The sequence below is a fragment of the Lepisma saccharinum genome, chromosome 25 (genome assembly GCF_977018435.1).
Source record: "Lepisma saccharinum chromosome 25, izLepSacc3.1, whole genome shotgun sequence".
NCBI classification, from domain to species: Eukaryota; Metazoa; Arthropoda; class Insecta; order Zygentoma; family Lepismatidae; genus Lepisma; species Lepisma saccharinum.
In genome coordinates, this window is record NC_139253.1 from 2,413,558 (window position 1) to 2,432,839 (window position 19,282).

Below are 19,282 nucleotides of genomic sequence, written 5' to 3' on the forward strand. Positions count from 1 at the left end.
TTGGATAATTTGCATAGGCACTTATCTGCTGTCTTCCATGTTCTCACGCTACAATTTTACCATTTAAATTATATGACGTCTTTCCAGAAATCGCAGGGAGGGCAGTTGCTCTCCTGTGGGCGCCCTTGCTCGTTAGTCTGCAAAGTCAGTCTACGTAGTACACATGGAAGAGATGTTGACATTTGAGTGTCTTCCAAACGAGTAACCCCTTATGCCCCTTTATTCAAAATGTTTATTCAGCACAAAAGAGCCCTTAATTAATAAAAGAACCAAAGATATGTTCTTTAAATCTACTTATTATATGAACAAAATAATTTATTTTATAACATCATGTCTTAAATTCATGTCAATATAAAATGAAAATGGTCTTTTATCTGTGGCACTACATAAAACAATATTGAGTTACTTCAATGAATTTTATTGGTCAACCATATATAACAAAGATACTTATATTCTAGAGAGCAGACATAACAATTGTTCAACTGCATCAACAATATGAAAATTAATGGATACTAATATTCTAACAAAACTGTCTGTTGTTCTTGTAAACAAAAACGAAAGTAATACAACAAATAATAATGTTCATTATTATCATTCGAGTAAAGTTCCTTTTACCTGAGTATATGAAATAATTATATAACTGCTACTTTCAATGGTACGCAAAGTAATATCAACAAAAATGTTTTAGTACATATTGTCAAAATTTGGTAACCATTTGAAATGCTAATACGGTGATTAGTTACCCTCACTTTCAGTATTATCTATATTGATACACATGACTGATACCAGCATATTTGCATTCTGAATATAGTAATATTCACACATAAACTATCACACACTTTTTCTTTTGTACACAACAGTGGCCTGGACAAACCTTGTGAACTTAAATTGTATAAAACGGTTTCAGATCAAAGTAATTGTCATACTACCATTCTCCCTGTTGCTTTCATCATTTCTAAACTTATGCACACAGTACATTGTTTGTTACAGTTCGTCTCTGGAAGTGCCACTGGAGAAGTAATGCCTGATGGACTCCCACAGATACACTCCTGGAGTATGAGCATCATCCTTCATCTCCAGCTCCTGCCCTATGTCCAGATATCGCAATTCATCTTTGGTTGCTTTCTCCCATTTCACAGGAAGAAGCTCAGTCTTTTCAGGGGTTGGATTTCTGGAAAATCAACAAATGAGTGTTTCAGGAATGAGTCAAATTGGGCAAGATTTGTTGACTATCCTGTCTTATGCACCATCAGGATAAACCGCTGAACCACTGAAGCAGATGTCTCACCAAGTCTGCCATATTACTGCCTCCCTAACAGATATCTCAATGGATATTTACCATAAATTTGCATTGTACATATGATACATGATAATTGTTGTAACTTTAGTGACCATGGAGATAGTTACACGTAATTCCACTCAAATGTTATGCAAATTATTGGAGTTTGTATTAATGGCATTCACACGTTCTAGTTGTTCCCATGATTATTCATCAATTCTCATCACAGTATAGTGATAGCTATGCATCATGCAATTAGAGCCCACAAATTTTGAAGGTGACATAGTTATCGCTCATGTTTGCTTTAATCTATCTGGATGTCAAAATGGTCAATGTAAGAGTATGTGGGTGTCATAAAACCCTCATATGATCCATGAGCTCAAACTTCAATCGCTAAACATTAACACCTCATGAGTAATTCTTGCCGAACAAATTCAAGGTGCTCATCAACAGCTTCTTCATGTACCATATTATCTACAAAAATCTTTTCACCCTAAGGTCGCACTCAGTTGCCATCTATGGATACTTTTGCAGCTATCTTATAAAGAATCTACAAACCAGACCACAAATTAATCGGGATCTTTGGGTAAATGTTAGGACCGAATTAAATTACATTGACATATTGAGTTTTACATCAGAAAACAAGGTGAAGCAAGAGCAAATGTATCCCAAAGAGGAGTAGTGAGGGACAATTTCAAGCAGTTGAAGTATGGAAAGCAATTCTCACATAATTCGAATGTAATTGTTTTGCTACGTTTATCTTTTCAGTAACTTAAAAAGTGAGACTTTCCACTCAAGAGTTCTGTTTATTTAGACTAACAAAATGTAAACTCTCTGGCAAAACAACACTTTATAGCTAAGACCGGCTGTGCAACTATTAGTGTCCTCAAATTAGATCGCAATCGCCTTTGTTTTCTGGCTTTCAAGATCACTTCAGCTCCATAATTGTCCTCATGATTGGAGCTCCCACTGGTGACTAGTCCTACAATGGACAGGAGAGCTAACCAATCACATATGTGAGAATCCTGTAGTATTTACGCATACGTACATTACAACTGACTGACCCTGAACAAATATTGATATGTAATACAACTGATGTGCACATAAATATTTCATACATAATAAGTGATCAACATGAAGTTCCTGAAAATAAATTCCTAGTTCTAGCTACGCATACATAGTTAGATATTAACAAGTAGGAAAGAAAAATTCTCCTCTAAGTACTTGAAGTTTCTTACGTAAAAGTTACTTGCAATCTGAAACTCATCCGCATTCTAACATTAGAACAAATACACTCATAAACCAGAAACATCAATAAAAATTGTTATGAGCATCTACAAGTCAAGTTAACACCAGTAGCAATTTTATTGAAAGTTACGTGAAACTAACTCACCCTGTGCTGGCAAAATTTGTCCACATTGTGATCATCCTGTCTTTGGTCAGCACTTCCGGATCAGTGGACTTCATTCGGGCATTCATATCAGCAACAGGAAACAAGTACAAACAATCGTCTCCATGTGATACACCTGGCAAGTAGAAATATGTTATTAGTACATTATTAAATCAACAGACCTAAAGACATAAACCGTGATAAATACAAAGGTAAAGTAAAAGTGCTCCCCTGTGCATAGTACCACACCATGGAGGCGTATAGGGGGTGTGGGGGTAACGCCCCACACTTTCTTGATCCGGTCGTGAGTGGGGGTGATGTGATCAGCATCACGCCCCTGACCGCCTTTACCCCCCAGGGTTTCCCCCAGGTACCCATGTTATTCGACGCTGGGTAGGCGCCGGAGCCGCTTCCAACGTTAGAAAAGTTCCCGGATTTGAACCGGCCGGGGATCGAACCCGGGACCTTGAGCATGGTAGTCAGACGCGTTACCGACTGAGCCACCGCGGCCACAAAAATACACAGGGTAAAAATACGTTTAACCATTTTCTGAAAAAAAAAATTGACGAGACTGAATAATTACAATCTATGACTACTTAAATGTATTTGTTGTTCTTAGGTTTAATGCCAACGTAGGCATAAATTCCACCATTTTGATCTCATTAAATGGTGAATGATGAGTAAAGACCTGATACATATATATGCACTGGAATTGAACTAATAGACCTGATACATATATATGCACTGGAATTGAACTAAAATTAAGTTAGTTTAATTGTCATGACATGGTGTTATGATAACATTATAATGACTTACTTTAAAGAAATTTACAGGATTTTTTAAAAACATTTTCTATGTTAAGTTGTAAGAGAAGGATATAAATTGTGAAATCCATGTTCCTGGATTTTACATTTTCCCACATTATACACTAAATGTTCCTAGTCACAATAAAGCCACACATTACAAAATTTTGTAGAATTTTATATTTTCATATTGGTTTCCTGAAAAACAAAATCGAGATTGTACTGTAAACATAAACACGCCTATGTACTGGCATCGGGGGGGAGGGGGGAGCACTCCACTTTCCATATTATAGTTACTATTCCAGCTACTGATACACATAATTTTGAAACAGACAAGAAGACAATGCAATTTCTCACAAAATGGGACAATTAACCATGTAAACATGTTATCATGTGAATGTTCCTTGATGATTCTACGTAAATAACGGTAATATAATAATTTGTAATTACATTCTTCTGCAATGTGAGCATTATATGTCACTGACGATTAGATAGAAAAAAATCTTATGCTTGCCCCCCCCCCCCACCCCCTTCCCTCAACTGATCAACTTACCTACATCCTTGGTTGTTAATGACAGAATGTTTGCAGAACAATATAACTATAGTATCCATACCAATTTCAGCGGTTGATATTTGAAAATTGAAATTTGGCACTTGAAAACAACTCTAGGCTTGTCTGGAAAGATATTTCTGGTGTTGAGATCACTGTGGAAAACGAGGAACAGTGAACGACGATGGGGTGTCTGATTTTGTTGAGATAGGAGGGTGTTGGGGTACATTTTCTCTCCACCTAAAGGAACCTGCCACACCTCAAACCTCATCTATGTGTTCATCTGCAACATCTATGGTGGTTTGTACCTGAGGGATATATCCACAGGCCTCTCCTCCACTCAAAACTTAGACCTCAATGTCACCATCCAAAGTAACCTGTTACAATACACCAATCCACCAACAACTCAAAATGAAAATGCTCTGAGTGAGACTACATATAAGTCATGATTGCAACCCTCCCCCCTCCCATCCTGAATTAGGCAACTCCATAACTTTCCAAATCAAACTCCTTCTCCATCTCTCATTCCCCTTCCCACCCCTCTCCATTCTTCATACCTTTCCCTTCACATACACAGACCACATCAACCATAGCCCTCAGAATTTTCTACAAGCCTAACAGGAAAACCACATCTTTCCATATCATATCAACTGCATCTTCACGCTGGACCTGTCAACTTTACAGATCAAACACTTAATTCTGTTCCTGTCATCCTTTCTCTACATCTGAGTTGCAGGGGACAAAAAATTACATAAATTTCAAAACGAACAGGACATTGACTTCAGTATTTAACTTCATGAAAAATATTAATGTAATAAAACTAACAAATAAAATACTTTACCATCTGGACACCTTGGACCTAAGAAAAACTTCCCCATACTATATTGCCCTTGTGCAGTAAGTATGTAGAAATACACAGGAGATCCATTGGCCAGATGAAGTTTTGCTGCAGCTATTGCAGGGGCGATAAAAAAGTTATCAGAATCCATCTGTGAAAAACAAAACAAGAAGAAAACATAAGTTAATAAAATAAAACATACATAGAAATAAAATCTGTACTTGAATAAAGGCAATATTTCATATCAATGGGTATCGCATACATGAGAGTAATTTTCAAACTGTCTATTACTGATCTCAGTATATAAAAATGGAGACTGTTGTCATTCATTTAATTAAATTAAATTGACTTTTCATGGAGTCAATTCATAAAAAAAACTCATTCCCATAAGTCAATGAAACCCACTGTCATCAGATCAAAGGAATTAACATTATTTTGACTCTTATTTATCATAAATTTATAAACTAGGATTAAAGGAATTCTAAACAATATTCTACCAATCTGATACAAAATGAGGACCCTGAATTGCTTATTCAGCACCTTAATTAATTACACAGGTTTACAAAAAAATATTTTTTTTAGTTGCCTAAGATTTCCGAACGAATTTATGGTATTTTAGTTGTGCTGAATCTAAAATGAACAACAGTTTGCCAAGTTGGCTCTAGTTCTTGAGATACTTGATATCCTTCGGTTTTAAGTTTATCTCAATAAGAGATGTAGGTGTTGACATGAAATAGGGCATCGCTTTTATTTTAGAATATGATAATATTTCTCTAGTCCATCCATTGCACAAAATATATTTATTAAAAGTTATTTTTTCTTTATTTGCTTAATTTTGAGTTTTATTTCTATTGTTGATGGGGAGTTCTTCACGAGCAGACCACATAAATGATTCTGATGGATTGTGCTGCAATTGTGGTGAATATTCTTTGCAGAAACAAGGAAAAACATCACCGACTTTGTACAGGAAGCATATCTTGCATTTGAAGTAGTTTGTTAAGTTTTGGATAAAGGTGGCGCGTGTTTAATTACATCCATAGATCCTTTCATGGACTGAGTATTGAGAAACTAAAAACAAGGATATTTGATGGGTCTCAAGCTCAAAAACTCATTAATAATTCAAATCTCTCAAATTTTTAGAATGATATTGGAGTTTCTGCATGATTCAGTTATGCCTGAGTTGTCAAGAACTTCTTCAGCAATCACAAACACGAAAACTATGACGAACTGGTGCAAAACTTGCTAACAAACTTCAAATATTTAGTAATTAAAATGAGCATAAAGATAAATTTCCTTCAAATCCACTTTGACAGTTTTCCAGATAATCTTGGTTTGAATTTGAATTTGATTATAAAATTGTGGGAGCGTCAGCACTGAGGCTATTTTGCTCCCATCACATTATACGGGGGCCAGCCCCTTATCATTACAAATAACAACTCTAACGTTGCATAATTAAAAATCTTAAAATATTCTGACTTCTGTTAAAAGCTGAGGCTGTAAAGGGGCACTCAGCACACATAAGGACAAAAGAACAGGACAACACAAACAAAATTATACTGGCCATGGGGCCAGTCGCCAGAGCCTCGTTAGTCTTAAGTCCAGGGTGCACTAACGTGGAAGTGAGGTTGACATTTGGGTGTACTACGTGGAAAGTCACCCCTTACACCCCAGATAATCTTGGTGATTTTAATGAAAAACAAGGGGAGAGGTCCCACCAAGATACAAAGGAGATGATGGAGGAAATATTTGAAAGCAGATGGGACTGATACGAGATAGCAGATCAATGGTGGCAATTTGGAGGGGTGTAGAGGCCATTTATCACCCACTACGGTCTCTTAATGATAAGCCATGTTTACTAAAGGAAGACTAAACTGACCTCGCAGCTGCCCCCTCTCCCTCCCCGTTTACACACAAGAAAATCTCAGGAACAACGTTTTTCTCATAATTAAGAGTAAGTAACAGTAAGATTTCATGCTTTTTAATGTTTTTTAAAGGACAGCCATTACTCTAAAACTAGAGCCAAAGTAGAAAAACTCATATCATATTCGAAATCACAATGGAAAGATACCCTCAAATGACTATAATTTCATTGGCAATAAAATGTGCGTTTACCAGTGTTATCTATTGATATCAACCAGCTCAAATCATAAAACAAATATATTGATGAAACCAAAATTTGCGTTCATGGCTGAGTGAATTAAATGCAGTTAAAGCATTGTGTAGGTAAAGTTTCAAATTTCCATGCTTTTTTTATTATTAATTTGGAAGGATCACTGCCTTCATTAACAAATTGTTAGGTTATACAAATACAGTGTGTGTATATAGTATATTTTCCCTCATATAGATTTTCATGGGGTTAGGTTTGAACTCATAGATTTATTTACCAATGTCTATACTTTACACCAGTGGCAACTTGCAGTCAGTATGAGTAATGCCAACCCAATCAATAAATGAGCATACAATCAACACAATCTTATGTCACAGAAATCTAATATACTAGTTAATATAAATGCATTATTTTCAAATTGCACTTGGTTGCATAGAAAATATATTAAGCACCTTGAATGCTAGACTCAAAATCTGTTCGAATCCAAACTTGAACATGGGTGTAGCTTTTAACCTAAAAAAAATAATCAATCTGATTCTCATAATTAGCCAAAGGAGGCAGAAAAGCAATGTAAATACAGAAAATAAAAGTCAAAGAAATTTGCCATACTTACTTGAATGAGTCTATTGATGGATTCTGCAGATATTTCCTTCTTTTCAAAATAAAAATCTCTTATTTTCCGTGATATTTCCTTTGATTTCTCTGTATTTCTTTCATACCCTTCATATATGGGTATAACAGTCTCAAACTTATTATTAATATCCTGAAGCAGTTGTGGATTTGCAAGGAGCACTGCAATTAATCAACTGTTCATGTAAAATATACTTACAACTTTCATTTGTCAAATAATTACAAACTAAAATATAACTCTGTGGCAAAACATCCCTTCTGAGGTATATGCTGTGCCAAGCAATATATCATTGGATCATAATCAAAATCTTTATTTATCCATTGACCCCTTTTTCCATGGGTATGGATATCGTCAGATACATGTAAATATAGATAAGCTATAGCACAAGAGATATTACAGTATAAAAACATAAAAGATATTTACATAATGCACATATGTGATACATAAGTTTTCATTTGCAATGTTTAAAACATGATAAACATGATGCCCATAATAATAAAACTGTATAGTATATATTTTTTCTTTCATGTCATTGTTTCCAAGTTCTCCTCTTACTGATTTATGGCTTTCGAGACCATAGTCTCCCTATTGTCCTCACGGTGTTTGGTCAACACCAAAATTTCTGATCTCTCACCAGGATTGAATCCAGGGATGCTCACATCAAACATTTGGCTATGCAAGAGATCTTTAAGGAATTAAAGTGGTGTAAGGGGTGACCTTCCACATAGTACACCCAAATGTCAACCTCACTTTCACATTATTACACCCTGGACTGAAGACTAACGAGGCTCTGGCGACTAGCCCTATGGCCAGTATAATTTTGTTTGTATTGTCCTGTTCTTTTGTCCTTATGTGTGCTGAGTGCCCCTTTACAGCCTCAGCTTTTAACGAAAGTCAGAAGATTTTAATATTTTATGATTTTAGTCCTGCAACGTTAGAGTTGTTATTTGTAATGATCAGGGGCTGGACCCTGTATAATGTGACGGGTTCAAAATAGCCTTAGTGCTGACGCACCCTCAATTTTTAATTCAAATTCAAATTTAAGGAATTAAAGCATCTATGAAAATGAATATCAGAAATGTAGCTAACAGTTTTTCAATCGCCAGAAGCAACTAATAAATTTACCTAGGTATCTCAAGATATCATCCATGTCAATTCAGAAGGCTTCTCAGCTTCTGAGAGATAACATCACTCTCATCAATACTGTCTTTAATTGATTTGTTGTTTTAAGTTCATTTATGCACAGAAAGGCTAATTGGGACTGGACCTACAATTTAAAGTGGGATACGAAACCCGGTAATAAACACAGGACCCCTTGATTATAAGGTGACAATGTTGCCACCATGCCATCAGGGAAGTTTCTCAATCCTATCGGAACTGACCTGGATGATTTCTTGTGATGATTCTTCATCAAAACAATTAAGTTCATCAGAAGAACATTATTTATCAAACTAAACCAAATAAGTTTACATTTGTAAAGCAATTACATGAATATTTAGATAAGCTCTGTTAATTGATGTTAATTAATTTACTTATTTATTTAATTGAAACAACAGGCACATGCCCAATGACAGTGTTCATAATTGGATGCCACCATTCCATTACCAAGATCATAATAAAGATAGTTCACAAGAAATATGAATGATGTAATATACAATTTGCATTAAATAACAATTGTGCAAAGAATATAATTATTAGATTATAGACAAAAAAACACAAAGGTAATACAATAATAATGAAACTAAATTGTTGTATATAACCTTACAAGCTAATTGAAAACTGAAATTCAATGATCAGAACAAAATATATAAAAATTTAAAGATTAGATCTAAAGTTACAATTACATTTAAATAAGTCTATGCTTGGCTTATTCTTAGAAAATGAGTTAAGTAACTTGCACATTCTCCTCATGGGTTCAGCTTCTGCCATTTTGGTTCTTCCGAGGGGGATTTGAAAGAGGTCAGTTCTTGGCCTTAACATACAGTTTGGTACGTAAAAATTTAAATTCGACAGCAGATGAGAAGAATCTATTTTACCACAAATAAGTTTGGTTAGAAAAGTTTTGACTTATTTACCTTCTTTCTTCAAGTGATGAGATATTAAAGATTTCGTGTAATATGTTACTAGGAGTGAGTTTTGGATATGTACCATCAAGTTTAAATAATAGATATCAGAGAAATTTATTTTGAAGTTTCTCTAATTTTTTGACATTTTTCTTGAATTGTGGTTCCAAACAAGAGAGGTATATTCGAGTTTAGATCTGACGAGCGTATAATACAGCAATATAAATGTTTCCTTTCTTCTAATTGATTACCCATTCTCATTATAAATCCCAAATTTCTGTGAGTTTCACTTAGAATGAGGGAAAAGTGTGGTTTGGAATGATAACTTTTGGTCAAAAGTGACCCCTAGGTCGGTAGCTATATTTTCACTTTGTACTAACACATTAGAAATAATATATGTATATTGAGTAGGGTATTTGTTGTGGGTGAATGATATATGTTTACATTTCTTTAAGGTCAGGCTGACACTTACTCCTACACACTGCACAAAGTATCCTCCCTTACTCCCTCCCCATCCTCACCCTTCTAACAGTCTTCCAGTACCACTACTAATTCTGCAGTGTACCCGTGCATACAAGAGCAATCGTCCACAATCACAGGAGGTTGACCAGGCCTGTCATATGAGTAATGTAGGGATCATGCTTATTAACTTTTTTGTGTTGTTTTGTTGTTTTTTTTTAATGATGTAACACCAATCTTAACACTCAAATTGTCCTGTGATACAGTTCCTAATGTATCATAATCTTCTTCAATATGCTCGCCGAAAATACAATGTGTTTCTAAAGTCCCCGAACTTTGACTTTAAAAATTCATTGTTGAGGAACAATGCAATGTTTTTTAGAAACTGTTGCTTGTGATTATTTGTTGGTGTTGTTGGAACATACAAATCAACACTAGATTACAATGAACAACGATGCATGCACAGTAGGCAGCAAGAATGAAAGCCAGATGTCTAGTTGAAAACGCACATGAATTCAGTTCACCATGAGTCTTACACGGGAGCAAAGGGTTGCTGTTTTGGAAGCTTACTTTCAAGTTAAATCATACAAACGCTGTATAGAGATATTTCATAGGAGGTATCTCAATGCTACTTCACCTGGAAAAACAACAGTGTATGATTTAATAAAAAGATTTCACGAAACAGGAAACATTGCAGATAAGCCAAGGAGCGGACGACCATCAATTTTCACAGAAGAGTTTCTTGTGGATGTTGGTAAAAAAATTGCAGAACTCCACTAGGAAGTCTCTGAGGCGGCTTTCACAAGAGGTAGGAAAATCTTTGTCATCTTGTCACAGGGCTGCAAAACGTCTGAAGTTCCGAGCATACAAGGTGCGAGTAGTTCAAGAGCTACGCCCGTTGGATTTCGAGAAACGCAGAAATTATTGTCAGTGGTTCAACAGATTTACATGGAACAATGTGGTCAACAAACTGAACAAAACATTTTTCAGTGATGAGGCCTGGTTTCATTTGTGTGGATACGTGAATAGTCAGAATACTCGGAAATGGGCTACAGAAAATCCTCATGCATTGCATGAAGTTCCACTTCATTCTGAGAAAGTTGGAGTATGGTGCGCAATTTCAAGGAAAAGAATTGTGGGTCCATTTTTTTTTTTCAACACGACTGTTGATTCAGAAGTGTATGGTAACATCATCACTCAATTTGTAGCTTTGCTTGAGGAAGACGAACGTTACTGTTGGTTCCAACAGGATGGAACAATGAGCCATACATCAAATGAGTCAATGGAGATGCTCACACATTTCTTTGGGAATCGATTGATATCGAAAAATTTGTGGCCACCTCACTCGCCAGACTTAAGCCCTCCAGTCTTTTATTTGTGGGGCTATCTTAAAAACATGGTGTACAAAAACAATCCAAGGACAATCCAGGACCTACAGGAGAATATAACCAGAGCAGTGAGTGACATCCCAGTCACAACACTGCACAAAGTGGCCTCCAATATGTGTCGTCGTGTTAACTTGTGCCTAGAAGTTGATGGTAAACATTTTCAACATCTTCTCTAAATGTTAAACTTTGTTGATCATCCTTATGTAAGAACAAACTGTAGTCACATGTAAATATTTTCATTTATAATAATTGAAATGTGAATATTTTATAATTGTTTATCATTTTCTTCAATTGGAGTTTGGGGACTTTAGAAACTCACTGTATCATCTATGAACTCTGAGAATTAATAGCAAGGCAAAACTTACATAAAATCAATCAATATAATAGTTTGGATATTTATCCTAGGTCAGGGTCTAGTTCTTATCATGTCGGGTTTTGTCTATTAGTGAGTATCAGTCCTTTTATTAGAACTCTGACTCAGCGTTGTCTAATATTTGTAAATGGCATGTTGGGTTGAATTATTTGCATCTCTAGATGTCCTTCTCATAACTGTCGCAGTAATGGACTATTTTGTTTATTGTTCTTGGCTGGAGTTGCTGGCTTCATATTTGAAGATCCAGACTATCTTGATTGCTATGATATTTGATCTTTCCGGTAGATTCATTTCTTTCTTTATGAATGTCTTCATAAGGAAAGACGGCATTGACAGCAATGATATTGACGACGACGACGACTGCATTCACAATGACTACAACAGAATACAGTGGCAAAATAAGGTTGCATGAACCGACGACGAGGAAATCCTACAAACGAGGGTTTGTCCAATGATGTTGATCGTTGGGCTTGGATGGTGTGGTTGTGCTGCCCAGAACTTCATTCTTACCCTCACAATGAAATCATATAGTCTCTCCTGATCTAGGAGATCTTGCATCATTGCATTAGGTATGTATGTGTTTGTCTGCTGCTGCTATTATCCACAGTATTTTTTTTTTCTACTGACTAAAGTTCGACTAGATGGCTTGGAGCACTGTGCATGTACACCACGATGCATAGGTCAGGAGGGTCCGGATCAGAACTTGAAAGATGAGCCTGCTAGCCATCGACAGCGTTTGGTTGCAGAAGATTGGATATAGTTGTCTTATCCAATGATTACCCTCCTAAGTCCATGATGTGATCTTTGAATATGAGGCTCTTGTACATTAGCAGGCCAAGATACCGTACCCTATTTGCATTTCAAATCTGGTTACCATGGAGTTGTAAGGCTGGTTGGAATTGAGGTCTTTGTGTGAAAAGTAGGCCTACTGCTGAACTTTTTATCCACTTTCACTCAGATACTCCACCTTGTTGTCCATTCCTCATAGGATTGAAGATATCCGAGCATTAAAGTTTCACAACAGTGAAGGTTCGTACTTGAGGTGAACACCGCAGTGTCATCTGCATATACTGCCAAAGTTGTTTGTCTGTTAGTAGGCATGTCTGCTGTGTACAATGCCTATAACAGAGGTGATAAGATAGAACCTGGTTGGACTCCTGCTGTGATTGATCATGGCTTTGTTGGATGAGAAGCAAAGTCATTGAAGAATGTACGTAATGGAAAACTTTCGGCCAGATATTGAGTCTGTGACTCCAGATGTGGTGGTGAACACCTTCCAGAACATGGAGAGCCATGTCCAGGTATGACTGCATGCTAATGGCAAACTATTTTAATGCTTGCTTTAATATTTCCATGCTTCTTATACACAAAGGAATATCCATATCAAATTTCACTGAATTATGTTCATTAGTTTGAAAGTTATAAGAGAAAATCAGTAAACAAGACCAGGTGAAACACCCTAATAAAAACAATAAAAACTGACAACTATATTCATTTCTTGTTTTAAGTTTTTCTCCATTCCTTTTGACTAATTACATCAGTTAATAGAAAGAATAATTAGAATAAATTGATGAAGAAACACTCACAAAAATATCTTGTTTCTGAACCAGGACCCAACCTGTGAGCTTCACTGGGAAGATTGTGAGTGGCCATTCAATGTGCTTGACACCCAAGGTGAAAATGAGGCGAATTAGAAATTTAAGATTGGTAATCTTATTTGGCAATCTTACCAATACTGATATTGGTATATTCGCTGATATCATTAAAGAACATTTTATTGAGTCCCATTCCAAAAATATAATATTAGAAATGCATTTGCAAGTAGTACATAAATACATGGAAACACTCACAAGCAACAGTCATTATTCCTTCATGAGATGTGACCCCATTGATCCAGGGCACTTTGTTGAACTTCCCTTGTTGCAGGATTTCCAAGGGATGCTCAGACAGGAACACAGGCTCACCATCACGGGTAGCCTTTTCCACCACGGGCACAAAGGCGAAGTACAGATTTGAACCCCATTCCTGAAAAATTATGCAAAAGTAATTGAAGATGAATACTAGTTTTACTTTTCCCTCTTAAAATACTTCTGTTTAGGTTGTTTTGTTGATTATGTTGTTCAATGCCTGAAGCAGGGGCGGTTACTGACATTACTGCAATGTTGCACGATGACTGGATATTTTACCATGAAATTTCATACCTTTTGTTAGTATTTTTTTAAAATTCCATTACAACCTGTTAAAAAGCAGGAGGCACCTGCGAGATTTCACAGTGTATGAGTAGATGAACAGGTGGTCATTGCAGAGTTGAAGCAAGGTCCTGATTTCTACAGCGTGTGTTATTGCAGTGAGGTTTAATGTCTTGCTTCCTTGCCTCAGCTTTGCAGATACTGTGCAACAAACCAAGCTCAGGCAGGGAGGAAGACTGCGATCCGAAGGACCGGCAACAAATGCTGAGATGCTCATTCTTTTTTACACCATTAGGGAGCAGCAGGCACAGTCTTGCTCTTGCTGTCCTGTGTCATATGAGCAATAGACAAAATGTCCATGTTAGACAAAGATAAATATTTTCTTTTTTGGAGAATCTTAACCTAATTTACTAACCTTACCACCAATATATATGTATCACCAATCCTAAGTTAGTTTGAAATGTAACTTATCAAAGGTAAATGGGGTGCTCGTTATTTACCCTGATGTTGGGGCGTGGGTGTTGGGACTAATTGTCTATTGTTATATTTGCGATATTTCCCATACTGTTGTTAAGTCACGTTCCCACTGATACTGATGCCAATGCTTCAAAATTGTTCAAAATGCTGATAAGTATTATTGGGTGAGTATTCCAATCCAATTACAAGCATCAATTTATCAGAGTTTTCCTTCAAAATATTCAACAATTGAATCATAGCATTAATGTACATCTTACGTAATCACGAAACACACTATTCCACACAATATTGTTGCTGAATAAATGGAAACTTCAAATCATTCATGATAATTATTGATTATACTCCGTGAAAGTATCACATGTGTGTGTGTGTGTCTGTGTGCAACCACCAACATTCCATACAATGAGCCTCCACTAGCCTGAAGTGGATATTAACTGGGGGAATGTTTGGTCGAGTCTTGAGGTTAGCTGGGTGACTGAGTGAGTGAGGGAGTTTGTGTTTTAAGTCCACACAGCAAGGCTAATCTGGACTAGATCTACAATTTAAGTGGGATACAAAACACTATGTACCTCCACCAGGTATCAAACCCAGAACCACTTTATTGCAAGGGGACAACCTTATCACTATACCATCGGGGAGGCACAAGGTTAGCTGGGAGATGCTCCTATAGTTTAACACAGTGACAATGAGACAACTGGGGAGAATACTCTGTGAAAATTTTGCTCACTAGGAATTCTATCACCATGCATCCTCCTGTAACTTCGATCACTGATGTTGTTACAATGTTAATACATTGATCTTTACCTTCTTCGCAGGTTCAATAATAATAAGTGGCCGCTCAGTCGGTAACGCGTCTGACTACCATACTCAAGGTCCTGGGTTCGATCCCCGGCCTGTTCAAATCCGGGAACTTTTCTAACGATGGAAGCGGCCCCAGCGCCCACCCAGTGTCGAATAACATTGGGTACCTGGGGGAAACCCTGGGGGGTAAAGGCGGTCAGGGGTGTGATGCTGATCACATCACCCCCACTCACGACCGGATCAAGAAAGTGTGGGGCGTTACCCCCACACCCCCTATACGCCTTCATGGCGTGGTGCTAAGCACAGGGGAGCACTTTACCTTTTTTTACCTTCTTCGCAGGTTCAGTAAAATAGGGTATGACTCAATATCTTCATTGTTCTGCAGGGATCTTATGATGATAATGTTGAAAATTCATGGCTCATCTAGAAGAACATTGCAATTAAAAGCAAGCTGTGACTAAATAATTTCTGTGGACTATTTCCATTCATGGTAATAAGAAAAAATGGGTTAAGTTAGAGAAATTCAGATGCATTTATTCCACTTCTATATGAGGCAATGAAAATGTAATCTTCTTTCCTTATTTTAAAATCTAATTAATACTTCCATGACCTCTCTGTTTGTGTGTATAAAATACTTCGATAATGCATTATTTAAATGTCCATATATGCGCCATTTTTCGATCAATCCAATGCTTGAAGTGAAGGGGATGCTAGCAAATTTTTTTCAAAACATTCCCTCAGATGTCTCATTGTTAAATGTAAAACCATATAAATATCCCCCTAGCTAGGCCCAATGCTCGACCAAACATCCCTCGAACTAGCAATTTCCACTTTAGGGCTGATACAATCCACATGGATTTTATATCAAAATTAAGCTTCTAAAGTTGTCTTTCATAAAGTGCTGTGTGTTTTCTCTTTTATTAATCCTACATCTACTTTCATTTTAAACCCTCTTAAACACTTCATTTTCCTTGAAGGTTTTAGTATTTTAATGTTTTGCAATTGCATAAAAAATATATTTTGTCTATAAAGATATATTATTTACTAATAGAGGACAATATGATGCTTGTCGAATGATTGTTAGTTTAGAGATTGTTAAACAAAACGATTTAAAAGAGGGTACTGTATAAAATCTAATACAGTATAATGTTTCAAGACAGCAGACTGCAAACAGCTGCAGCAGACAGTTCTTCAACCCTCATCATCATGTGTACATGTGCATTTTCAGTATTTTAAGGGTTTGTGTAATGATTAAGTCATTCAGTGACTCCACTAATACATTAGCATACCTTTAATGTTGGTATAGCTTCAAAAAATGCTTTGGGATCACGTTTTCCAAGGCATTCAACAAGGTGTCTGGAATTCTCAGCTTTGCAGTTGAGGACATCACCAAGTTTAAATGCGAGGGAACGTGCTTCAGGTGCAATAGCCCAGTGAGAGAGTGTCGTACCACTTTGAGAGATGGCCCGATGAAAGAGACCTGTTCATTATTTTAGATAAAAATGAAAAATTATTCATTCACTGAAAAATGAATATTAATGCTGAATTAAAAACCCAACTTTCATAATGCCAACAAGACACGTAAAAATTTTATCTATATTGTTCAATATTTTTTCACTTTTTGGTGTTTTCTTAACCAATTATCAGAGGTATTTTTATGACAACTACCTATAAAATAGTTAAATATATTGAATGATTAGCACACAATCTCAACATGTATAATTCTCTACTATTACCACCAGCTTGCTGGCCAAGTACATTAAGTGATCAACTTTCAAACTCAACACAAAAGTTCCGAAGTTTGATTCTCAACCTGGGCATGGGCTCCATCAATTTCAACTAATCATCACTCATCCTTATTATTATGACTGGCTAAAAGTATCAGAAAAGCAATTCTAGATAACAAAAATAGATTCATTGGTTTGTACTTTGCTCTTCTGTCATTTTTCAGTAATCATGAAGAAACAAAAATACAAATACAATTTACTAATACCATCCATCCATAAATTTTCTTCATAATTTGAATTGAAAAATGTGCTATAAGATCAATATAAATAACAAACATATATGTTGTACATATGAACATAAAAAAAAATACCTTCTGTTCAATAAAATTGAAAAACTAATAATTCCCAGTCTTCATGGGCATACTATTTCATGTATAAATTGGAGTGCATGAAATATTACAAAAAAATTCACACTCTCACCTTTTGATAGAGGTGAAAGAACATGGAAGTGCACACTAGCACCTCCAGCGCTTGCTCCAAATATTGTTATGCTGTCGGGATTTCCCCCAAATGCTCCTATGTTTTCCTTCACCCATTTCAGAGCAAATGCCTGATCCTTCAGTCCATTGTTGCCAGGCAGGACTTCATCTTCAGTACTTAAGAAACCTACAAAAAATAAAAACTTCAATAAAAAACACAATACTCATTAATGCCATAATAAAATCAACAAACTTCTTCATGAAATAATTCAATAGTCTCATGAGCAGTGTCATACATGAAAAGTTTCCACTATGTACAGAGCATCTCACAAAGGTGAAAATGTGAAACCAGAAAGCTGAGATACAGTATCCAAAGGAGAAAAGTCCCATACTAATATCACCTTGACACTGTAATTGCTCATAATGTCTATAAACATAGTCACCGCATAGACCTTTTAACAGAAGAGTCAGAGCTACATGCTATTCTCTAACAGAAATACTACATTCATGTGTCATATTTATGGAAAATAATGATATAGATAACATAACAATAATAATATTTCTGATTATGCTACCCCTCTACATAAGTATATTGTCGATGACACCATGGACTAAAAGTTTGTTTTACTCGTTAATCATGGTAGATTTATTTATTTATTTATTTGATTAATCCTGAATACAGATAAAATCCATTTTATATCAGGATATCAACAGAGAAAATAAAATGAAAAAGAAGCATGGGCACACAAACACATAAATATATAACAAGAATTAAACAATAACAACTAGGGCCCAAGATATTTTAATTGCTCTTCAGCTGCTTGATGTACACTGTTCTGAAAGCCTGCTTGGATAGATGGAAGCCTGGAGGATCATTTAATGAATTGAACCTGGTTTGTAGCCTATACAGAAGTGAGAAGTGATCTTTGTTCTAGGGATAGCCTTGAAGCTTTTGTGTAAAAGAAGTTGTTGCATTTACTGTTGGTGCGTGGTATTCACATGTGAAGACATAGCAAGAGTTCATTAGTAAAAAGTTGTTCATTCAGTATTCTGTAAAGAAATGTTAATCTGAAACTTGACGGCGAAGAGAAAGATCGTGAAATTGTAGAGTGGATAGAATTTCGTGTTGGTAAGGTTTGCAAGGGCTGGGCATCTATATTAATTGTATGAAATGAAAAATCCTGGGTAAAACATAAATAATCCTTTTTGTTCATCTGATTCATCAATTCAGTATTCATCCTCATTGTCATGATTAAAATAGAAATGTAGAAAATTCATATAGCAGTAAGGAAAAAAAAAAGAAAAATTTTTTGATCACATAATGAGTTACCATAATAACAAATTTCATAGTTACTGTTCATACCAAGGGCTCCAAGTCGGTAATTAAACGAGACGAAGACAATGTCTTTGTCCATGAAGTAGTCTGGTGCCTGCATGTTGGTGTTTCCTGTGCCCATTGCAAATCCTCCTCCGTGAATCCACACCATAACATCCAGGGGAGATTGCACAGCAGGGTCCTAGAAAACAGTGAACATGGAGAAGTAAGTACAGAAGATAAAGAAATACTGTAACCACATTATAAATCTATTCTTGACCCTGAAAAGGAATATCATTCCAAAACATTTCAGTATTTGTACTTTACACAAGCATATATTGCATTTATATAAACACTGTATTTCATTATTCATTCATTTCAACACTTAACAGGTCGAATACATACATTTAATA

At 36.0% G+C, this 19,282-nt stretch overlaps 1 protein-coding gene across 1 annotated transcript in view; it reads right to left on the bottom strand.

The window, feature by feature from the left end:
- Positions 1–409: 409 nt before the first annotated feature.
- LOC145978828 (venom carboxylesterase-6-like) overlaps positions 410–19,282 on the bottom strand; it is a 47,268-nt gene continuing 28,395 nt past the window's right edge. The window contains exons 3-10 of the mRNA XM_083111699.1: positions 18,918–19,071; positions 17,556–17,741; positions 16,638–16,828; positions 13,732–13,906; positions 7,581–7,759; positions 4,864–5,011; positions 2,673–2,805; positions 410–1,171 (exon numbers count right to left, since the gene is read on the bottom strand). Of these exons, the coding sequence (XP_082967825.1) occupies positions 985–1,171; positions 2,673–2,805; positions 4,864–5,011; positions 7,581–7,759; positions 13,732–13,906; positions 16,638–16,828; positions 17,556–17,741; positions 18,918–19,071 (1,353 nt within the window). The 3' untranslated portion in view covers positions 410–984. The remainder of the gene's footprint in view (positions 1,172–2,672; positions 2,806–4,863; positions 5,012–7,580; positions 7,760–13,731; positions 13,907–16,637; positions 16,829–17,555; positions 17,742–18,917; positions 19,072–19,282) is intronic.